Raw genomic sequence first — 25494 nt, forward strand, 5'->3', positions numbered from 1 at the left:
CTTTCCATCTTTCTGCTCTGCCATTTTCAGTATTTTGGTTATTGTTCTCAGGCTTGTCCTTGTAACTGTAAGAGGACTGTCATACCTTCAACTTAGATATCCACACACAGCATTGTTCAAAGGCTGGTAGAACAACTGGCCGTTTCTTGTGTCCCTTTTTAAGAGTTAGGTAAACTTTCCTGAAAGCAAACTTTTCCCCCTTTCCCATTCGCCTCACATCCCATTGGCCAAATTATAGCACACAATCTTTCTTAAACCAATTAATGGAATTATAGCTGTTGTTATTAAGATTCATTAACTAATTAAGGTTCATCTCCTGAGGTTTAGAGGAGAATCAGCCTCCTTTGAAGCAAATACCTAAAATAAAATCAGTGTTCCATTAGTATGAAAAAAGGGATTGGATAAGCAATCAGTGGAGTCTGCCACTCTGTTTTGTTAACCTAGCTATGGGTTTTGTTTGTTTATTTTTAAAATTAGCAGTCTTTCCCAATTCCAAGAGTTAGAAGGACAAGCCCACACTTTCCCCCAAAGAATATGTTTGTCAATAATACTAATACTTATGCTACGAAGTTTCTGGGTAACATAGAGCTGTTACGGTGTAAATCAGTCTCTTTGAGACACCCATTTTAGAAATCTTTTAAGACTTGATTTCTGACTTGTGAAGCTGAGGACTGGGCCCTGAACCATAGGATTTTACTGTGTGAGAGGCCTTGCCAGGGAAACAAACTGGTAGACAACCCCAGAAGATAGATTTCTATGATTGCTCTCATCCAGGGGTATTCTTTTCTAGTCTGGAATGGGAGTAGATGGAAGATTTGCTCTCAGTCTTTCTCCTGAATATTTTTTTTAAATGTAAGAATCCTTTCTGTGTCTCAAAGGGGACAGGTTTTTCAAACTCAAAGATTTGTAACAGATTTGTCTACTTTTTGCTGTCACCTCCCATCATAACCATAAAAGTCTTGGCTGCTTGAAAAGGAGGATATTCAGTGGAGGAAAGACAATACTGAAGAAAAAAATGAATTTTTTCAAAATATTGCTTGGCTGTACCTTTTTGCTCTAAAATTTTACCTCATGCCTCAATCCATTACTTCTGATATTCATGGTCTAATTGGTTAGTGCAGTCATTTCTTTACTCAGAATATTATATTATTTTGCTATTCTTCTTTGTTTTCATTTGAAGATTGATGGCTAGACTAGTAAATCTCCCTTTTGTTAATCTTACAATCACTTCATACACTGAGTCTAAAGTACTGTTAGATAATATTTAGATATCTCTTTCCTCTCTCTATGCTTTCTTTTCATCCCTGATGATGTAGCAGTCTCTTCCTATGGGCCAGATAAAGTACTGAGGGATACAGTTTACTCAGAGATACAAGACAGTCCCTATCAGATTGTATACTATGATGCAAGTAAATCAATACTATTAAAATACAGTGTGAGAAGTGTTAGGGTTAAGTTCTACTCAGACTACTATCAGAATAGCATGTATATGTATTAAGCTACCAACAGCACTTGACTTTTACATCTTACAGTCCAGGCACCCGGATGAGGTTACTGACTCAGTTATTTTGTTTTTAAATCTATTTACTCCTGGGCAGGTTATCTCTGGCCTAACTTAGATCCGGTGTCCACCTTGGACAAATCATTTATCCTTTGGACTAGAGTTTAGGTAAGGTTTGTGATCATCTCAGCTTGGGGTAGGTACCCACCCTGGTAGAAATCAACTGTGGCAGAGGGAGAGAGTGAATTAGTAGATGGAATGAGGGCTGGTAAAGGGTAGTTCCCAGAAAGAGGTGAGTGTGATGGTGGGCAGGCAAAACAACACAGGTCATCATTAGGAGCTACTGCAGCAACATCCAGGTCAGAAATAATGAACAACCCTGAACTAAGAGGGTAGAAGTGGAGATAAAGAGATTCCAAGAAAGAACTTGATGAGTTGGGTGTGGGTCAAATAAAAGAGGAGCCGTAATCTTATTTACTCATTCATTCACTCAACATAAATATTTACTCAATGCTTGCTATGTGCTAGATACAGTTATAGCAACTGGAGATAAGGGTGCCATAGTTCAAGTTCCTGTCCTAGTCATGTAGGAACTCACAGAACTTACTCAAGAAGAACACCCATGTTTCTGGCTTAGGTGACTGGGTGAATAGTGGGCGCCATTCATTTGAGGTTTGCGGGGAAATGTAATGAAATCATTTTTGGAAGATTATAAGTTCGAAGTGGTGATGGGATATCCATGGGAAGTTAGATACATGGGTTAAGGGCCCAGAGGGCAGGCAAGTAAGAGATTTAGAATTAGAAGTCATGACTATGTAGTGGTGGCGAAGTTTTAAAAACGTACTCTAAAGTAAAATTTACTGTGTGTGTGTGCAGTTCTGTGAATTTTAACACATGTTTAGATGTGGTAGCTGTCACCACAATTAGTGTACTGTAGTGGTACAGGTTACATTATATCCTTTTCTAGTCACACCCTTCTCACACCCCTAATCCTGGAACCCAAAGAGCTATTTATGCTCCATCTCTGTAGTATTTTATTTTTTTTAAAGAATGTCATATAAATGGAATAACACAATATGTGGCTTTTTGAGACTGGCTTTTAAAATTCCGCTTAAATGCCTTTGAGATTCATCCAAGTTGTTGCATCCAGCAATAGTAGTTTGTTCCTTTTTATTGCCGAGTGGTATGCCATTGTATGGATATATTACAGTTTGTTTATTCATCCACTAAAGAACATTTGAGTTGTTTCCAGTTTTTGGCAATTGTGAATAGAGCCACTATAAACAATCACGTACAGATTTTTGTGTGAAAGTAAGTTTTCATTTCTCTAGAGTCATGCTGGGATTGCTGGATTATATGGTATGTGTATCTTTAACTTTACAAGAAACTGCTAAACTATTTTTACAGAATGGCTATACAGTTTTCATTCCCTCCATCAATGTATAAAAGTTCCAGTTGTTCCACACCCTTGCTAACCCTTAATATTGTCAGTATATATTGTTAGAGTTTTAATCATTCTAAAGTGTATAGTGGTGTCTCTTTGCAGTTTTAGTTTTCATTTCTCTAATGGCTAATGATGTCGAATATCTTCTCATGTGCTTGTTTTCCTTTCATGTATCCTCTGTGGTGAAGTGTCTGTTCAGATCTTTTGCCCATGTTTAAATTAGGTTGTTTTCTTACTATTGAGTTTTGAGAGTCCATTGTATATTCTAGATATAGGTCCTTTGTTGGAATGCGACTTGCTTGTTTTGTTTATCTCGTAACTGATTTTTGCAGAGCAAAAGTTTAAAATTTTAATGAAGTCAGATTTATCTTTTTTTGTAATGGATTGTGCTTTTGTTATTATATCTCAAAACTCTTTGCCTAACCCAGGTCATAAAGATTTCTCTTATGTTTTTTCTTAAGTGGTGTATAGTTTTATAGATTTAGATTTAGGATCCATTTTTGAGTTATTTTTTATATAAGATGTGAGGTTAAGGTTGATGTGTGTTTGTTTTTTGCATATGAATATGCAGTTGTTCCAATACCACTGTTGAAGACTCCTTTTTCTCCTTTGAATTGCTTTTGTGCCATTGCCAGAAATTGGTTGGCCATATTGTTTTGTATCTATTCTGCACTGTCTCTCTGTTCCACTGATTGGTTTCTATTTGCCAGTATCACACTGTCTTGGTTACTGTCACTTTATAGTAATGTGATTAAAACAGGGTAGTGGCTGTTTTTTGGAATTGTATTAAATCTGTAGATCGGTTGGAGTTAGGTCTTCCAGTGCATGAACGTGATACGTGTTTCCATTTATTTAGGCCTCATTTTGATATCTTTCATAGCATTTTGTAGTTTCAAGCATACAGATGTATTGGTTTTGTTGTGTTTATACCTAAGTATTTCTTTTTTGTAAGCTGATGTTAGTAGTATTTTTAAAATTTTGGCCAACTGTATATTGCTAATACATAAAAAATATAATATTAATTTTTTTGACTTTTTATTGTGACTTTGCTAAACTCATTTAGTTCTAAGAGATGTTTTTTGTTTTTCTTTATTTGTTTTTGGTAGATTCCTTTGAATTTCTAAAAATAGACATGAAGTCTTCTGAGAATAGACAGTTTATTTCTTCCTTTCCAATCTGTATGCACTGAGTAGGACTCTAATATGATGGTGGCTGAGAATGGTGAGTAGGTGGTCTTGCCTTGTTGATGAACTTAGGCAGAAGCACTCCGTCTTGGATCACTAAGTATAACGTTGGCTGCAGGTTTTTTGTAGGTTTTTTAAACAATCAAGTTGAGGTAATTTTTCTCTATTCCTGGTTCTCTAGTTTTTATAATGAATGGATATTGAATTTTGTTAAGTGCTCTTTCTGCATCAATGATATAATCATGTGATTTTTCTTCTTTGAGCCATTAATATGATGGATTACATTGAGTGACTTCCAGATGTTAAACTAGCTTAGCATTCCCAGGATAAACCCCTCTTGGTCATGGCATTTGTGTGTTTTTTATGCATTATTGGATTTGATTTGCTAATATTTTGTTGAAGATTTTTGTTTCTGTATTCATGAAGGATATTGGTATGTAGTTTTCTTTCTTTCTTTCTTTCTTTCTTTCTTTCTTTCTTTCTTTCTTTTAGTAATGTTTTTATCTACTTTGATATTAGAGTAACTTTGTCATAAAATTAGTTGGGAGTGTTTCCTTCTCTTCTGTTTTCTGGAAGAGATTGTGTGGAATTGGTGTTATTTTTTTAAATATTTGGTGCTGGTAGAATTCACCTGTGAAACCGTTTGGGCCTGGAGATATTTTTTCTGTAAAAGTTTTTAACCACAAACTTAAACTTAATTTTTTAATAGTTATAGGAATATTCAGATTACTATTTAATCTTACGTGTGTTTCAGTAATTATTATTTATTTCTCAAGGTAGTTTAGCCGTAACCTCTGTGGTCCTTAATTTGTTCATCTGAAAAATTAGAGTTTGATTTATTTCTCTTTAAAGTTCCTCACAGTTTTTAAATTCTGTTATTCTGGATAAGAGTGTATGTGTTTGGAGTTTGTACGAAAGGATTGTGAGCCCCTGTTTCTTGTTTCATCTGTCAGTTTTTGAACATTGGTTTACTTAGATTCACGTTACCTTTTAATAGATCAGTTCTCTATGTTCTTATAAATAGATTATTTGTTAATGAAAAGGTATGGTTAGAGGCAAGCTTCTTTATGCATTTATACATTATAGACTTGTGGTATTTGAAAAAAATTACTTCCGTAAACTATATGCAAGAAGATATAAGACCCATCATGTTAGCTGATTATGTTATCCTTTCTTGAAAAAATTATCAGCTTAGAATTTATAAAATGTTATAAGTGAATTTTTCTTTTGGTAACTATCTTCCTAAATCTTCATAATTTGGTGGTTATCCTTTTGATTATAAAAGTCACTCCTTTTTGGCTACTTAACAGAGACAATTTCTATGTAAGTGTTTGATATAAAATTCATTTTTAAAAGGCGGTACACTGTTGTGCCTCTTGTCCATTTACTGGGTTAAAGCAAAGTGAAAGTAGCATACAGAGCTGCTGCTGAAGGAAACATTAAGTTGCAGGCTGCAGCCGGAGGATTTTACGTAGGCACCTGTGGGTTTGAGTGCGTTCAATATACAGACTGCAGTAGGAGGCTGGCACTGCCTCTGCTGACTCCAGTGTACTCCTTCACTGCTGCTCTGCTGATTTCTCCACTGTCCGAAGACAGACAAAATGGTGCAGCACGTACAGGGCATGGGAAAAAAATAACCATCAATATGCCTCAAAGGTGGGTTTGCTATACTGAATAGCAGGGAAAATTGTTTAACGAGATTAAAAGCTTGGATACAGTTCAGCATGTCAGATATCCTTAGCTGTTTTAGTATTTGATGATGGCCATTTGAGAATGAAAATGTATAGTTCTGAAATCTGCATGCCCTCTGTATATAGAGGTTTCAGGTATATTGCATGTGTAGCGTTAATCAATGCATGCATGGTAGCTTATGAACAGACTTATATTTGTAATAAATATGTGCGATGTGTATATATATTTACACATATACATATACATGAAGGATTTTTTCCTATTAATACTAGATTTTTTTAAAAGTAAGCACTTATAGATTTCATATTTTCTCTGTTGCACATTTGTCGCAGTTCCTACCAATGTCTTTTTTCTTATATTGTTCATTTTATAATATTAGGGAACATTATTAGAGTATTCTCTGGTGAGATGGAAAATAAGTAGAATGAACACTGGAGTTGGCACTTCATCTTTTATTGATGACTGTAATGCAGTGTGAGTTCGCATTGCACATAGTCATGATTTAAATGATTGCCTCTTTTATGAAAGTAAAATGTTTGTAAGAACGGCCATGTTGTAGACAGTGAGTATAAAATAAGGAAAGTAGGACAAGTTAAATTTTTCTGTCCTTGGTTTCTTGAGCAATGCTCAGCATTGACTCAAGGCACTGTCATTTTATAAGTACAGTATAAGAAACAATTGAACATCAAGTATAGAAAAAACATGGAGGTTTGCTTTCCCACCCCCTCCCGGAAGCACTTTACTTATGTACTCATATGTTTTGGGTTTTGGTGGCTGCATATTACTGGGAGCTGTCCAGTTGAGACAAGATATATTTACTTAAGCCACACCCAACAGATTCAGCTTTTTTATGTACTTGGGCACTACTTTAATCCTGTGCTGATTTGTAACCATCATATGTGGGATGCCTTTGAGTTGTAAAAGGAAAGAAAATACTGGATTCACAGGTTCCAGCTTAATGTGTTCCTGAATATCTGAGTTGCTATATCAATAGAAGAAGAGAGATATTTAAATTATGCAGCATTCTTCCTAGCAGAGAGAGAGGGAGAGAAAACAAGATTTGTATGGTTTCAGTACAAGTGTAGTGCAAGTATTCTTGATCATATAAGTAACAATGCTGCTGCTGTACCATTTTTTGGTTAGTATTGTGGATGTTAAATTGGGGTGTGACATTTAGAGTTCAGATTGTCCTGTTTGAGAAAATATTTGTCCGGGCAGTTAAAATACTTCACTTAATTTTTCTGTGCTTTAAAATCCTTTGCAAAAGATTAAACCTGAATTCAAAATCTATTTATAATTTTTTATTCTATACTAATGACATGTAGGTGATAAGAATTAACAACTGTGTGGCTATTTGCCACTGTGTTGTGTTACCTCACCCACTTTGCTATAGACAGAAATAATAAGAATCAGCATTGATCTAAGTAGTCTGCTCATATTCTGTATTTTCAAAAACTGTTTCTTTTAGAGGAAACAAATTTACTCTCTCTTCTCCGCCAAAAGAAAAAATAACCCTTTTCTTCTGTACTATATTCCTTTGCTTTTATTGAAATTATTTTATTGAATAATTATGGGATTTTTATGTGCCAAGTTTAGTGACAGCTAGCTAGCTAGCTAGCTATACTGTATTATTAGAATGTTTCATGTATCTAAAATGTTATATAACCCTGATGGAATTTTGCAGATGAAACAAAGAAATCTGATTGGTTCCTCACAAGACACAGCAGCCTTGAAATCCATTCTAACCAGAGGCTTCTACAGCAGCCTGGATGGTTAGTTGGCATCACAGTAAAAACACAAAAATGCCTTGGAGACAGGGAGGGGTTTGGAAGAGAAAATAAAGTTGTTAGAGCATTTCTATAATCCTTATCTTTGAGCTATGTATTTTCTTGCAGGTTTTTTTCCCCCCCTTCAGCCTCTCTCTCTCTCTCTTTCTGATTGTCTATTAAGTTAACAAACTTTCTAAATAATATTATTAAGTGAACTACAAGAGTCTCTCTAAAAGGAGTTTTATGTTAAGTTATAGAATAGGTTAATGAATAATATAATTCAGAACATTTATTAAATATGGATGAGTGGGACTTCTTGGGGAGGGGGAGGAGGTTATTGAAAAGAGTTCTGAAGAACAGGTAATCGGAACTCACTGGCCCTACCCTTGTACATCATATTAAAATTTCATTAGATGATTTGTCTTCTGAAACTTCAGTGATGCTTGGTGAGGGCATGTTGTTATTGACATTCAAACAACAGCCTATTATAGGTCAAAACAGGTAGAGAATTGTTTGCTATCTGCTAGCTATTAGAAACACCCTTGAGATGTGAGAACAATATATGTTAGCTTTTATTTATTCTTTGCTAAATGGTCTGCTGGAATATAGTTGTAAATTACGGTATCCAACCCTTTTATCCTTTTAGAGAAAATATTTATAATATGCTTACAGTTTATTCTATTAAAATTTGAAAAATCTTGTATTTAAACAATAATAGGTCAACCTCATAGGATCTGGGGGAGGGAAAAATTACTGCGAGCAGGAACAAGCATTTAAATTAAGAAAATAAATTGTTGAAAGGAAGTAGAAAAGCATCAAAAATAAAGCATATTTAAAGAGTAATATATAATGTATAGATATAGTCGGATAAAAACAAACTATATCTTTTAGATTCCATATCGGTGCTTATTTTCTAAATTATCCAATATGCTAATAGAGTCAGGCCGAAGGCAGCTGGCTGCTAGTGTTACAAGCTGAAAACAAAATGGCTGGCAAGGATTAGTACTGTAAATTTGCGATAGAGAGCTGGATACAATTAAGATATCTTTTGTTGAAGGAGAATATTACGAAGTAAGTTGATGAGGAGATGACTGTTGTATGGCATGCTTTTGACAATAAAGAAACATCATTTTATTAAAGAAAATGACAGCTACTCTATTACAGCATAAAATCAAAAGGTTTTATGCTATAAATACAGAGTAATTCATTTTCAACTAAGCAATAAAGAATTCTTGTTAAAATTCTCTTAATCATTATTGTCATTGTAATTCTAAAATCCAGGTAGTTTCTGCCAGTATTATTTATGAATCTTTCAGATTAACAGTATGGTTAAGAGTAAAAGAAATAAAAAAATACATACTGAGAATGTGGGGAAATTTGTAGTTAAGTTTCTGGGAGTTTTATTTATTTATGAATCTTAGATTAGATTCTATTAGAAAGAAGAAATAGAATAATGGGAAATTTTAGAGATAAGAATAAAAAATATAGTTTAGAAAATAACATCCATAGATTTGTATATTAGTAAAGATTTTTCTCTGTATAACTATAAATCTTTTTCCACTGATTTTTAGCAATTGTTGAAAGATAAAATGACATTAAAATTGTTAATAGGCTTGGATAGATTGAGAAATAGCTTCAGGAATTGTTAATTACTTAGGTCGAAGACAGCACGTTAGCTCACATGTCAATCATAGTGTAATGGCTATGTACTATACGAGGACAAACAATGTAAGGCTGTCATCTCTGCTTCCGTAGCACATAGAATGATGCCCCAATACTTAGTGGATACCTAGTAACTGATGAATGGATAATAATAGCAAATACTTTGTGTGTGTGTACAAAGACACACATATATACATAAATACATACATAATTATACTCATTGAATTTTACAACCCTATGGGATAAATTCAGTTATCATATTCATTTAATAAATAAATAAACAGGGGCAGAGAAAAAAAATAGTTAAGTGACTTAACCAAAGTCATACAGTTACATGTTGGAGCCAGGATTTGTACTTGTGTGGTCTGGAAAGTTTTCATAATTTTTCCTCCAGTATCTGAAGATTAAAGTGTCTTAGTATTCAATAATCTTGTTAGCCCTCAGGAGCATACATTGTGTATCTAATCTGGCAGAAACTGCAGAGCAGAGAATACCTTTCTGCTGCATCTCTTCCAAAATTGCTTTAATTGATATTTTGTTTTCTAAAATCCTTTTTCTATCACTGGTGATCCATTATCATTAGCTAATGTAGATGTCAGTTCTAAGAGCTATTTAAAAGCCCATAGCAAGTGTATTCAGGAAGCAGTTGGAAAACACACGAAGCTTTCTACACTCCCCGAAATGGCTGCCAACATCTAATTAGTCATCAAGTCCAGTTGATTAAAACTTCTGAATATTTCTCAATTTTGTTTTCTTTTTTTCTCTTTCACTTTTTTTAGGATTTTCTTTGTTGTCATTTAAATTACTGTCTTCAGTCTCAGTACCCTTTAGTCCATTCTATATTTTGCTTTAAAAATGAATTTTCATAAATATAAATCCCCATAACTTTCAGAATAATATATGGCATATCTTTTCACTCATTCTCATTGCTATAATCATATCGTAACACAGATGCATACAGACATAGATAATAGACTCATAGAGACAAATTTTAGTGTTTGGTAAAAAACTTTTGGTGGTTGAATCTTATTTATGAAAGATAAAAAAATCCCAATATAAATATATCCATGAAGAATTCTTAATTCAGTATCGTGTGTGTGTTTTTTAATTTACTAAGTGATATCATTATCTCTGTATTCTTCATCGTGCTTATTTTGCTCTTATTGGGGTATACAGTTTATTTCTTTTCTATATTGTGTAGTATTCAATTTTATGAGCGTATTTCTTGTTTTTTATTTTATTAGATTTATTGAGGTGACATTGGTTAATAAAATTATATAGGTTTCAGATGTACAGTTTAATAATACATCATCTGTATATTGCATTGTGTTTACCTCCCAAACTCAAATCTCCTTCTGTCACCATATATTTGACCCCCTTTACCCTTACCTGCCTCCCTACCTTTTCCCTTTCCCTCATGGGACCACTAAACTGTTGTCTTTGCCTTTGTTTTTTGTCTTGTTTATTGCTTTTAGTTTTATATCCTACATATGAGTGAAATTATATGGTTCTCAACTTTTTCTTTCTAATCTTCCAAAAAAATGGAAAACATGAGCACATTTCTTTTATCTATTTTTCTCCTAATAGAAATTTGAATTTATTTCAATGTTTGTTTTGTTTTGTGTTATTACAAACAATGCCACAGTAAATAGTGAATATTCGTACTCACACGTAGGAATAACTCTTATGTAGAAATAAGAGTTTTTCTAGGGGCTGTATCTAGAAGGGGAATTGCCAGGATGTAGGGTTTTTGCATTTTCACTTTTACTAGATAATTTCTCTCCTGTGCCATTGTACCAGTTAGAAGTGTTTGACAGTTCCTGTCTTGTGGTATCCTTGCCAATATTCATATGGTCAGACTTATTTATTTCCCCCAGTCTGGTAGGTGAAAAGTAATATTCTATTGATTTAATTTCTTACTCTAATTTCTAATGAGGTCAATTATCTTTTTATGTGTCTATTGGCCTTTCAGATTTCCTTTTTTGTTACTAGCCTCCTTATATCCTTTATGCATTGTTTCTCTTGGATTATTTATCTTTTTAAAATTGATCTATGGTTTTTCTTTATATGATCTAGACAAGGCTTAGTAAACTGTAGCCATGGGTCATATTCCTCTCACCATCTATTTTTGTGCAGCCTGTAAAATAAGGATAGTTTTTACATTTATTATAAATGATTCAGAAAAAAAGATTAAAGAAGAATAAAATTATACAACACATGTAAATTATATGAAATCCAGATTTCAGTGTTCATAAATAAAGTTTTATTAGAACACAGCCACACTTGTTTATTTACATATTGTCTAGGGCTGCTTCTGCGTAATAGTGGCAGAGTTGAGTAGTTCCAACAGTGAACATTTGGTCCACAAAGCCTAAAATATTTATTCTTTTTGCAGGAGTTAGTAGACCCTGTTATAGATTGATCCTTAGGCTGTGACATTGCTTGTAGATATTTTCTCTCAGGTTCTGTCCTATCTTAATATTTTGCTTTTGGTCATAAGACTAAAATTCTAAAACTTGTTGAGTAGAAGTTTAAAATTTTAATTTATTCATATTTATTAATCTTTTTCCTCCTATGTTTCACAAATATTTCCGTAGAGATCACAGATGTATTCTCCTATGTTTTCTTAACATGGTTAAAGTTCTGTTTTTTACTTTCAGGTTTTTAGTACATTTCAATTCTTTTTTTCCCTTAATTTTTTTGGTAATGGGATTGTGGTGTGAGAAGAGGATCTGATTTTTTCTGACATGGAGAAAGGCAGTTTTCCTAACTTATTTGTCGTTGAATACCTTTTCCTCTCTTTAGCATTCTTTAATGCTACTTTTTTATATACGGTTTATTTACATGTGAGTCTGTTTTCTGGGTTCTTTAGTTCTTTCCTTATTGTGTGACTAAATATTTCTATATTCTACTTGATCTTAATGATTCCTATTATTCAACCATTTAGTCATTGTAATATTCAGGTTTTCCAGTTCCTTAGGAGAAAAATAAAAAATGGGAATAATCTTGTAAGAATCTTACTAAAGACAAGTTTAGGGAAAGGAATGTTGTTTTAGAATTTGTATATTACATATACCGAGTTCATGTTGTTAGCTTTAATAGCATTTTTTCCGTAAGACATTTTGATCTTGAATTTTTGTTTTCATTGCTATCATGATCACAAATAATACAGTAAAATTAAGTGCTTACAAGTGCATGTTATTGTGCTAACCACTTTGAAAATATATTTATATATAAATATAAACCTGTAACAGCAAAGTATCATTAGGCATATAGAATATATAGAGTATAATTTATTTGAGAAACTTTTAAGGTATATTTAGATAATATGATTTTTTTTGGCTTTTTATTTGTTTTTTCAATGAGTATCATTACATTTAAACATACTTATCAATCAAAACAGAAAGATATGCCTTTTCTTGGGGTTGAAGTGAGGAGGAGGAGATTTAGTTTTTAGTCTGTCAATAGCATTTATTGTCTTTTCAGGGAGTAAAAAGAATGAATACAAGGGTTTATTTTATTGTGAACAACGTGACAAAATAAAAATCTTTTATTATTAGTACTTTTGAAACTTTCAAGTTACTACGCTGGACTTTTTTTTCAAAGCTCCAACTTTACAGATTGTTAAAAACGTGTAAATTGACAAAACCAACAGCAAAACTCAAAACTACTTCTAGCTCTATGATTCTATGAATCTCTGAAGTGCTTATCTGTAAAAATAGCTGTACTTACTAAGAAGCTCCAGAGAAACATGTAGAGGAAACTGTTAAATTAAGCTCAAGAATTTGAATGAGCTTAATTTAATTGAGTATCCCATTCGAGAGGAAGAAGTTTGAAATCAGAGATTATTTCAAATTCACCTTGGAAGTTTTAAAATATTTTTGGTTCTCCTATAATGATATTGTTAGAGCTCTCTAACATGTGGTATGTTTGTGTCTAGATGTGAAAATAAACGATTCTCTTTTGCAAGGAAGTGACGTAGAACGGTGGGGAAGAGGGCAAGCTTTAGAATCTGGCCTAGTTTCAGATCCTGGATCCTGCGCTGACCAACTCGACAACTGTGGCCAAGGTTGCTTAAAGTCTCAATTCCTGTTTCCTGATCTATTAAGAAGAAAAATAATATTTATCTCATAAGGTTTCATTGAGGACTGAGTGGCATAAATTTGTAAAACGTTTAGCATGGTGCCTGACACATAGTAAGAAGACCAAATGGGTAATGGCTATTTTCCTTAATGTTGGCACAATCTGAGAAGCTAGAAGCTTTGCTTTTCCTTTTCAGTTATGTAGGTTATGTATCTGTGTACGCATAGTTTAGTTAGTTTCATGCTACTGATAGTATCTCAATTTAACGAGAATGGCAGTTTGCCCATGTGGTCTTCCTCCCCATCACCTATAACCCCAGTCTAATCTTGAGAAAAACATCAGGCAAACCCCAACCAAGGGACATTCTACAAAATTCTCGACCAGTACTCCTTAAAACTGTCAAAGTCACCCAAAACAAGGGCAGTCTGAGAAACTGTCACAGTCTAAGGAGCCTCAGGAGATAGGACTAAATGTAATGTGGTTCATGGAGTGGAAAAAGGACATTATATAAAAACTAAGGAAATCTGAAGTGTGGACTTTAGTTAAAAATAATGTGGCATTCATTCATTAGTTTTGACAAATGAATAGATGAATCTAAGATGAAAAACCACGTGTAGGGTTTATGGGATTTCTCTGTACTACCTTAACAAGCTTTCTGTAAATCTGAAACTATTCTAAAATAAAAGGTTTATTATTATTATTATTATTATTAATTCCCCCACACACACACATTTCCACCCCAACCTACTGATGTTGCTGTTTCCCCTTAAGAACTGGATCTCTGAAGGCGGGGTGTCACCTCCCATACGCTTGCAGCTTGCACCTGGGGGCCTGGTGCACCCAGGGCCTGGTGCACCCGGGGCCTGGCATACAGACCCTGGGGTACAGACCATGGCTCCACTGGGGTGCAAACCTATGACCTTATGCATGTAAAGCAGATGTGCTAACCCCTACTCTATGGAACCACCCCAATAAAAGGTTTATTTTTAAATAACAAGCAAAAATATATAATTGTAGGCACATTTATTTTTCAAGTTACTCTTAATTTAAGTCATTGTTATGTTTGGCATTTTGTATATTCATCATGCACCTTGAAAGCACAGTCATCAGCCTTTAAAATACTGACATTATTTTGATTGCTCCATTTACAATTAGCAAGTCGCCTTTGTTTTCCTGTTGTCAGTCATCATCATTGATGCATAGAGGTATCATGAAAATCAAAACATTCTGCATTTAGCAGAACTTTTCTCGAGTTATAGATCAGACTTTCTGGGACATTTGGGATGCCTTGGGCAAATATAAGTTAATAACTCATCACAAGGAAGTTGTTTTTCTGTTTTAGATTTAGAGTATACAGCTATGAAAACCCATGAATTTGCCAGTTTTATATTCTGTAAAGTTTTGGAAATATTTTGTAGTATACTTTTGAAAAGTATTAGCAATATTACTGGTGGCATTATGTTAGTATATTTTATTTAGCGAAGAATGTTTCCTTTTCTCTTTAGAGGAAGAGACCCTGTAGATGTTTTCCTACGAACCAAATCATTTTTATTTAGGTCTGGGGTTACATACAAAATTCATAATGATAAAGATCATTGAGATTGCTATGAAGGAGAAGGCCACAGTGCTTTGGAATAATGCTGTTCATTTTTTACAGTAATAGTTTGGATAAGAAAAGGAAAACATTGAAATCTTTAAACTGTATCTCATACCACATCAATACCACTTATTGTTTTTTTCTGGAACTTGATTTGATTTGATGAATGCATTAATTTTACAGCTGGCCCTTGACAAAATTAATTTAACAATTGTTTTTGGATTACCCACTTCATACCAGACTCCAAGTTGGCACTGAAAATACGATGAAAAAGGCTTTCAAAGGCACAGTTTGAGCATTTTACAATCCAGAGATAGTCCTATAAATAATTAACTATTATACAGTGTGGCAGTGCTGTAAAACAGATATGTATAATGTGCTGTGGAAGCACAGAAGAGGGAACAATTAATTCTTTCTGGCAGGCATTCCGAAAATCTTAATAGAGAAGCTAGGAAATGACATCTAAGCCGTCTTTTGGTGAAAACATGTTGTTGTTGATCATGATAATAGATGAAGATTCCAGTTACCATGTAATAAATGTTAGTATCAGATGGTGTGCTGTATTTTTTGTACATCAGTACATTTGTTTCTCACCATAACTCCATGGGTTGTTACTATGTCAACTTCACTGATGAGGAAACTGAGATTCAGAGAACTTAATTTTCATAAGGTCATATAAGCAATAATAATTCATGCTACTGATTGAGTCCAGCTCAGCTCTGCTAAACACCGAGCACCAGTAATAAACATTGAATATAGTTTGATTATATTGTCAAGTGGAGGCAACTGCATTTTAGGTAGCAAAAACAAAAAGAATAAATTGCATTTTCTCTTTGCATTATTATAATACATTTCTTCTTTGAATATCATCGAGTAGTTTGGTGCTGCCTTAATATAGGGGAATGCATTATTTAGGATTTTATATTTGCAGATAACAGAAAATTTAACTTAGAATTGCTTATATAAGAGGTTAGCAAACTTTTTCTGTAAAAGGTCAGGTGGCAAATATTTTAGGTTTTGTAGGCCATATAGTCACAACTACTGAACTGTCATAGTGCAAAAGCATCCATACACTGTATGAAAAGGCAGGGTCATGACTGTGTGCTAATAAAACTTTATTTATGGACACTGAAATTTGAATTTCATATAATTTTATGTGTCATAAAGTATTATTTTAACTTCAGTTATTTAAAAATGTAAAAACCATTCTTAGCTCTCTGTCCAAAAATAGATGGCAGGCCAGATTTGGCTGTGGACTAGTTTACTGACCTCTGGTTTATATGATGAAGAGATTTTATTGTCTTATATAACTGTAGTCCAGAGATAGATGATTTTCTTTAGTAATTCAGTGTCAGCAAGGACCATACTGTCTTTCATCTCCCCAACCCTAATTTTCATGGTGTTAACTTTATTTATCTTGTGGTTTATTCCCCCTCCTGTCTTTTTTTTTTTTTTTTTACACAAGAAGGGAGCCAGAATATCCAGGATCTCATGGGTTGCCTTTCAAGTCTAGGGACAGACAGACCCTTTCCAGAAGGCCTTTCTAATGTCTCCTGATTTTAATCCCATCAGGTTTCATCCCCACCATGCCACAGGTACCGTGCTAACTCATTCATCGACTAAATTTAAGGATTAATCTCAGTCTTCGTATTACTTGCCCTATGAACATCTGATCTTTTTCATTCCATGAAACTTTTTTTCCCTTGTCTTCTGTGCTTTTTTAGTTTTGTTCCTCTTCTCCAGCCACTACTTCTTAGTGTTTGCTGGATTCTCCTTATACCCCCAGCCTCTACATGTCGAATTCAGCCCCAAGGCTTAGTCCTCTTACCTCTCTTCTCTATCTCTTTGTCTCTGTCTTTTATCTATACTCTCTTCTTGGGATGTCATGTAGTTTAAATGTGATTTAAGTACTGATAACGTATGTATGTCTATATCTGTTTGTCTAATATGCATCTCAAACTTAGTAGGTCCAAAACTGAGCTCTGGATACTCTTCTCATCCCCAAACCTATTCTCTCACAGTCTTCTCTATCTCAGTAAATTGCAGATCCATTGTTTGGGCCCAAAATATTGGAATTACTCTTGGGTTCTTTCTTTATTTTTTTTTCCTGGTAACAGATTCTCTCTGCCGTGCCTTTGAATACGTCCAGAATCTGACTACCTTACTACTCAGTCTAAGTGTTCATTCTTTGCCCTGATTTTCATAGTAGCCTCTTAATTGGTCTCTATCTGCTTCTGCTATCTTTAGTTGTTGCCCACCCCCTGCCCTACCTTAATGATTATTTTATTTTAGTAGAGGGAAGTGGAGAATCTTGAGAAGAATGTTGATTTTAGAAACCAGGCAATTTTAATTTTAGGATTGCTACTTCCTAGCAATGTGATTCGGGGAAAGTAACTTTACTTCCTGAATCTCAGTCTTATATTCAAAATGGGCATAATACTTATTTCATTGAATTATTACTAGTATTAAATGAAATAATGAGATAATGTTGTAAAAGCCTTACCAGCACTGAACCCAACAGAGAATAGATATTGAATAAATAAATAGTGGTTTCTTTTCTCTTTCCTACCCCAAACAAATGTGCTACTTTTCATCTTTTCTGTTTATCGGAGTACATATGTAGTCAGGGAACATCTTATGTATGTACCTCTTTATAAATGGCCCTTGGATAATAAATAAATGTGGCTTATCATCCCGGTCTTCCTTTTGCATTTTCTTTCAATATCTGTTTATGTTCTCCAATTCATGTCTGTCCTTGTTGGCATAAAGTGAATACCTTCTTGTATATGCTTCTTTAAGGGTATAGTATTCATACCTGAATAGTAAAACTTTTAATCTATATGTATTGTATTCCATGCAGCTTTAATACCTCCCACCCTTTCTATTAGGGTCATATATTTAAGTTTTTAAATGAAGATTGAAGATAAACAACTTGAAAAAGTTTAACTCATGAAATCTAATCTAATGTTGATTCTAGCTTATTACGTATCTGAGAACACTAAAGATAGGCTTGGGCTGCCAAATTCAAGGTCACCTAAGTCGTTTATTTTCAACTGTAATATTTTTGAGTCTGGATTGATAAAAATAATCATTTAAAGTATCCTCCACTTACAGGAAATAAAACATTTTTTTCTTGGAATTGTTTAGCCATTTATTATTAACTTTCCTTAACTTAAATTCCTTCATAGGAAATCACTAGATACTGAATATTCTTTATATGGTTGGTATTTCTCTACTAGAAATGTTTTAGTGCTTTAATACACCAGAGTTGAAAGCTGTCTATGAGGTAAATTCTCTTATGACATTTTCCTCTTTGAAATAACGGGAATAAGAATTCTATTAATCACGTTTCTTAGTATTAAAGGTATATCATTTTATATTATTTGCCGGATTTAATTCAGTATGCTTATTAAAAAAAATGTTCTCTGATGATTATCTCAAATGCAGGAAACCTCAGCTCTGATTGGAAAAGCTAGCACTTGAGTTGGACAGTCAGGTCTTTTCTTTTTTATTTCCGTACCCATGACATCAGTGGTGTTTCCTCTGTAAAGTTCACAATATATTTGAAGTAAGTCTTTAACTCAAGTTTGCCGAGTAAATTTAACTTCACAGACATAGCCCTGTTCTACCTTCTACACTCCAGGATGAGGTAATCAGTATTATGCAAATGACTTGCTTGGTGACTGAATGTCTTCTGTTTAGTCCATAAATATAGATGTAAGTCTTATGTGTGGGAGGTCTTATCTATACTGAAGGAATTGTGTGTTAAGCAAAGCAAAAACATTTAAAATACTGTACATCATTGCAGTCTTGCTGTTTTTGGATAATGGGTTCATTGGTTCCATAGGCAAACCACAAACACTTTTAAAGAGGCTAATTTTTTTTCTACACCATCTTAGGGCAGTGGTGAGTTTATTATTTTAAAAAAAATCTTTAACTGTTAACTTTTACCTGAGAGTTAATTTCAACTCATGATTAGTTTTCATTGGGATAAAACATGATTAAGGTTTCAGCCTTAGAGGAGTGAATTACTCAAATTTACTGCAACATATTTCTGATTTTCATTGGCTTGCTGAGTCAAAACTGTGTCTTAAACCATTTCTTGCCTGTATTTTTCCTGTGGATTGTTTTATTGATACCCTGACATTTTGCAAATCATGCAAATGTAATGCTATTTGAAGCCTTGTTTTTATTTTTTTTCTCCTTTTATTGTTTAGGAAGACATTGCTGGTAAGGGGAAATGACTATGTTTTATTCATATTATTTCTCACGTACTCCGAGGGCATGTTTTGATGTTAAAAAAGAGAATGTGATACATATATATTACTTTAACAAAAAAAATGAAAATTTAAAACATGCCCGAATACGACTGTTGTTCATTGTAATTGATTTCCAAGTAAAGAAGGATACTTACATGAGAAATTAAATGATCACTAGGAAGAAAAATTGACTAGGATCATATTTACGCATCCTGATACCTGATATAAGATGCTATAGATTTCTGGAATAGTTTTCTATTTTAATAAGTAGAAATTTATTAAGTTAATAATTTTATTTATTAAATCCTTATTCTATAATAATTTAGGACTTCATAATACTTTAATCTTTTTTTTTTTTAATCTTTTGAAAGACCTGGCTTGTTTGACCTACAGAATTTTCCACAGTCTGAATTTTGTTGATTGTGTACACAGAACAATTCAACATTTTCTTTTCTTTTTCATTTTTTTCTGAAAACTGACAGCTGTGTTCAGAGGTTTGACCGGACTCAAGTTGGATTGCTTTGGCAAAACTTTAGTTATTGTGTTCCTATCATCAGGAGGCATAGAATGTATGGTTTTTACTCTTTTTGATGTTATTGGCCATTGATGCTTGGTGCCTGTAGAGCTAGCTGTTCATTAGGAGTTGTGAAATGGTGCTATTCTAATTCTATCTTGTTTCTCATTTATTATCTGAAATAATTTTATAAAGACATATCTTTTATGTACTATTTGGCTAGTAATACAGTTTATATAGGAAATATAGGCTGAATTGCTTAATCCTCTTATTTCTCCAGTTTTCAAGGTAATGACTGGAGTTCCCGCTACCCTCCGAAGGTAACCAGTTAGTGTGCTGGTGGTGTTAGGATCTCATGGCAGTGAGAGCATCTTCACTGCATCTTTTTGATATGACCTACTCGTATATTGTCTTTGATAGCTTCCTTACTATTGAATATGTCAGGACATTTCAGGTTTATCTAGTGTATTTCTTTTGCTAAACAAGCTAGTTCTTTAAGAAGTCTTGGTTTCTTTTAATGGAAAATTGCATTTCAAGATCACAATTTGGGCCCTAGGGATGGTCATGATTACTCGGTCAGTCCCTGGTCTAGGCATTTTCAGTGGACTGAGCTAGGATACACCTGCGACATAAGATTGTACTGATGCTTCCAATTACAGATTCAGTGCCACAGATTTTTTATGTGACTTCTTCGGTTGTTATTTCTATAACTCCTTCCTTCTACACTGGTTCTCAAGGAGACGACGGCATTAGAGTATCCCATAATTACTCATTTGTTTTATGCCCGTTTATAAGCATTACCGTCACCAATTTTGATTACTGAAATGAGTTAAATTTTTTTCATTCATTTATGCTTTCTTCATTTCTTCCCCCATTTGTTTATGGTTGTATAGTATCTACATCGTCAGATCTTATAGCCATTCATATTGTAACCTCTCCATTCAAAAACTCTCATTTAGTCTTAATTCTACAATCAATTGTATATTTACTCTTCATCACCAGTCCTTATTTTGATGTCTCTGTAGTCATTTTTATTGCCTAAAGTTAGTTCTCTACTAGAGCTAGGAAGAGATCATGGGAACAATATTCCCTGAATTTTTGCATGCTGATAACAATTTGTCTTTACTCTTTATACTTAAAGGTACATTTTACTGGATGTACAATCTTTGGCTCAAATTTTTTTCTTTGTGTACTTTAAATATATTATTCCATTTTCTTTTATTATTTTCTCTTATAAATCATGTGATGTTTTTGCCTAAATGCCCAAAGGATGTTTTTTTTCCTTTAAAGTACAGTCATTTTAGTAGACAGTGTCTTGGTACATTGATCTAAGTTGATTGTCTCAAGTACACGTTGTGCTCTTTTAATACATAGTTTCATATGTCTATGTATGTATATGTGTATGTACATATACATGTATTTACAAAGACATGTAATTATACATATTACACACACACACATTGTTTTTTCTGGAAAGCTTTTCTGAATTATAGTTTTTAGTATTTGTTCTGTTCTCTCACTTTGGTTTTTTCTTTAATGACTTCTGTTTTTATCCTTACGCTGGATCTTCTTTGCTTATCTCCAATACATGGCACCTTTTTGCAAATCTTTTCTAATCTTTTGTTTAATTTTGTTAAAGATTTTCATCCTTTTACCTTCTATTTCTTTTAAGATCTTATGTTTATTTGATCTTATGTTTCTTATAGTTTAGTCTTTATTACTGAAATGATTTTTGTTTTATTTCTAATTCTTGGTTTCTGTCTTCTCATTTCTGAGCTTTTCTGATTCTGTTTTTTATTGCTTTTTCATATATTAATATAGCTCATAATACATGTGAATGTAATTTTTATTATAGTAAAATACATAGCTCTAGGAATTATTTGTTGTACTTTGGACAAATAAGCAGCTCTAATTAATTTAGGCATTGCTTTAAATCAAGACTTCTAAACTCGAAATCTGTGAATGAATTGTAGAGCCGATAACATTTCTTCATTGTATGCAAAGTAGGGTATACATGTATGAGAGTAGGGAAAGAACTCCTTCACTGTCTTTAGACTTTAAGAGGGGAGAGTAAACCATCCCCACAAAAATAAGAGTAAGAACCTTTGATTTATATAGGAAATAGCCTCAAATATTTTAATGATTGAAATGATAAGAAATGAAAATAAATGAGAGGTACAGTAGTTTTAAGATATAGGCAGAACCAGAGAAGATATTACATCGATTTCATGATCTATTTGCTTATTCTCTTTCTAATTTTATGCAGATGGAGGGAGCGAGGAACCACCGGATCGAAGACAGTCAAGTGTAGACTCTCGCCAAAGCTGCTCTGGGCAAGGTAAATTTTCATTACATTTATTATTACATTAAAAAGAAAAGATATCAGCTATTCCTTCCTAGTACTTAATCTCTGAGGACTGGAGTTTTTCTGCCAGGTCTACTTTAGATATTCTAGGGCTTTAAATATTATAATCTTAAAGTGCTGTATGATATCATTTGTTTAAGATAAAAGAAAATGAAAGTCTCATGTCATTTTTTAAAAATGACATTAAGGTTTTAAGTAATTTTGGAGCATTGAGGTATATGTCTGGATATCACTTTTGGAATATAACCAAAAGTAAATTTTTAATAGTAAAATTTGTTGGAGTATTATCACACTGACTTTTTAAAATTTTATCAATACGGTATTTGTTGTCTTATCTCTCTTAGGAGATACAGTTTTTGTTTATGATTGTTGTCTTACATTAAGATCTTATTTTCCTTTTTTGTTTAAAATTTATTTTCATTGACTTCTTACTGATTTTTTTGAAGCGACAATTTTCAAAGTAGGTAAAAATATTGTTTCAGTGAAGTCTTGAGCTATGCCTTCCTTAACTAACTTATTTAAAATTACATGACTAGCCTCTTCACCTTTCTTTTTCTTTATAGTACTTATCACCTTTGTATTTATTTTATTTTCTCTGTCCGAAACCAGAATGAATGTTCCAAGATTGCAGACATTTTTGTCTGATTTGTTCATTGCTATATTTTCAGTACCAAAAATAAATAATCTGGTATATAGTAGTTACAGAAAAAATATTGTTGAATGAAGTGCTCTCTTAAGAGAATGAGAATCGAGAAACCAAACTGGTGAATGTATTATATTTCAGGCACTCATTACTGAGTTACGTTTTTAGAGAAGCGTTACTTACAAGTAAAACAAAGCTTAGGTTTACAAATATGCAATGTTTTAATTCTGTGAAAGCTCCTGGTTCATTTATTCCATAATCCTGTTCCCTTTTTCTTCCAAGTTTGCTCTTCCCAGGTTTTAGAATTATACTGTTTTTATAAAATTGTTTGTTGCACAATAAAAAGGAATAATTTATACAGGTCAATTTGGAAATTTTAATTTATACTAATATTTAATCATTCTGAGGAATCTGACTAAAAAGAAAAACACACAAACGCTGTCATCAGAGATTTCTTAAATAAACAGCGAGATCACTCCATTTATCAAAGCTCCCAATCAGCCTTTTAGTTCTTTTCTCTTAAATATAAGCAGCTAATCAAAGATTACCAGATATTTAAAGAATCTCTCTAATGTATGAAAGATAGAGATTAAAATAAACAGAATAAAGCAGCTTGGAGAGAACAAATTTTGCAGAGGAAAATAATAGAACCATTATTAACAGCCTCAGGGGAATAAGAAAAAAATAATACAGCCATGAAACAAGAAGGAGATACTATAAAAGAATAATATTTTGATTTTAAAAGAGGCTTTAGACATTAAAATTCTGATAACAGAGATCAAAAGCTTTGTTAGAAGTATTAGAAAATTAATGTTGAAGAAATCTCTGGAAAAGTTGAGCAAAAAGACAAAGATTATAGAAAAGAAGGAATTACACTATTCAAATAATAGTTGTTCCCAAAAGAAAGAACAGAGATAACAGGAAAGGAACAGTGAACTAAATGATTCAAGAGAATTTTCTTGAACTTAAAGAACATGAGGTTTCTGGTTGAAAGGCTTACTGAGTGCTCAGTACAGTGGGTGAATATAAACACAAACTAAGATGTACACTGTGGGGAAATTTCAAATCACTGGACCAGAGAAGAAATAGACTTGTTATGTACAAGGCAATAGTAATCAGTCAGCTTTGGACTCCTTAGTGGTAGCATTAGAAACTGAATGAAAAATGGAGCATCACTTTCAAAATTCTGAAGGAAAATAATTTTAACTTTAGTATTTCATATGCACTGAAACTATTAGTGAGCTATAAGAATAAAATTAAGATGTTTTACAACATGTAAGGTTTTTCTTAGTCTGCTTTATACTGTTTCCTGAGAATCCGTTGGAGGATGTGATCCATCAAAATGAGAAAGTCAACAGCAACAGCAAAAAAATAGAAAGTAAAAATAAATAAATAAATAGAAAGTCAAATAAATAAATAGAAAGTCAGCCAAATAGGTTACAGGAAATAGGAAATTTAACAAAGGAGAAAGGTGAAATCTTCAGGACGACAACAAAAAGACAAGGACAGAGGGCAACTAGACTAAACTGGAGAGTAGGTTAGAAGCCTCCAGAAGAGTCCTCAGAAAGGAGGTCGATAGAAACCTTATGTGTTTAATTATCCTTAGGAAAGATTTAGACGTAAGGCTCAGGTTTGAATTGGTGATACATAAAAAAATAAGTGAAAAAAAATCTAAATTCAAGGTAAAACAGCGTGTAGGAAAGGAGCTGTTAGAGTAAGTCCACAGGCCTTGGGACAGGGTGCTACGTAGCTCATGTCCTTGCCAGTCACCTCCAGTAGTAAACCTTATCAGTTTCCTTCACTTTTCATTATTTGATTTGGACCATTATGATTGGGACGTGGTGCTCTGAAGCAAGATGAGCAAATCTAGCCTGTGTGACCTGTCTTTGTACAGCTGATAGATTTGATTTGCTAAGACAATTTTAATTATTTTTGCATCTGTGTTCACGTGGGATATTGACTTTTAGTTTTCTAGTCTGAAATGTCTTTGTCTGATTTTGGTATCAGGGTAATCCTGGCCTCATAGATTTACTTTGAAAGTTCAGAAGTATTTTCTCCTCTTTAATTTCCTGGAATACTTTGTATAGAATCGCTATTACTACATCCTTGATAGAATTTCTTAGGAAAGCCATCTGGGCTTGGAATTTTCTTTGTGGGAAACTTTTAAAATACAAATTAAATTTATTTAATTAATAGGGCTATTTGAATTATCTTTTTTTCTTGAGTGACCTTTTAAAATCTATAGAGTCTGTAGTGGAGTCACTTCTCTCATTATTGATATTGATAATTTGGATATTTCTTGCCTTGATCATTCTGGATAGAGCTATATCAGTTTTACTGCTCTCAAAGAATCAATTTCTGTTTTCATTCATTTTCTGTTATTACTTTCCTATTTTTTTATTTCATCGATTTTTGTTTTTGTTTTTTATTATTATTTTTCTTCTTCCTGCTTTGGATTTAATTTTCTCTTCTTTTTCTAGGTACTTAATGTAGAAGTTGAGGTCAGTGACACTGGAACTTTTCTAATACAGCAATTGTAGTGCGGTAAATTTCCCTGAGTCCTCAGATTGCTGCCCCATCATTCTGTCCAGGTTTTCAGTTACATTCAGGAGTTTTAGTTGTATCAGTTAAGGTGGAGTGTGCTTACTCCATCTTAACCCAGAACCAGAGCCCTTTCATTTCATTGTATTTCATGTTTGCCTGTCTGGAGGGATGATATTCAAAATATTTAATAATTAGTATGCCATAAATATCAACCAACCAGAACAGACGGTAGTCTGT

At 33.2% G+C, this 25494-nt stretch overlaps 1 protein-coding gene across 7 annotated transcripts in view; it reads left to right on the forward strand.

Moving 5' to 3' along the window:
* TANC2 (tetratricopeptide repeat, ankyrin repeat and coiled-coil containing 2) overlaps positions 1 to 25494 on the forward strand; it is a 288365-nt gene that overhangs the window by 58744 nt on the left and 204127 nt on the right. For all 7 annotated transcript variants that reach the window (XM_016128285.2, XM_016128304.2, XM_016128256.2 and 4 more), the window contains exon 3: positions 21972 to 22043. In XM_016128285.2, the coding sequence (XP_015983771.2) occupies positions 21972 to 22043 (72 nt within the window). The remainder of the gene's footprint in view (positions 1 to 21971; positions 22044 to 25494) is intronic.

Source organism: Rousettus aegyptiacus, unplaced genomic scaffold (genome assembly GCF_014176215.1).
Source record: "Rousettus aegyptiacus isolate mRouAeg1 unplaced genomic scaffold, mRouAeg1.p scaffold_m13_p_6, whole genome shotgun sequence".
Taxonomy (NCBI): Eukaryota; Metazoa; Chordata; class Mammalia; order Chiroptera; family Pteropodidae; genus Rousettus; species Rousettus aegyptiacus.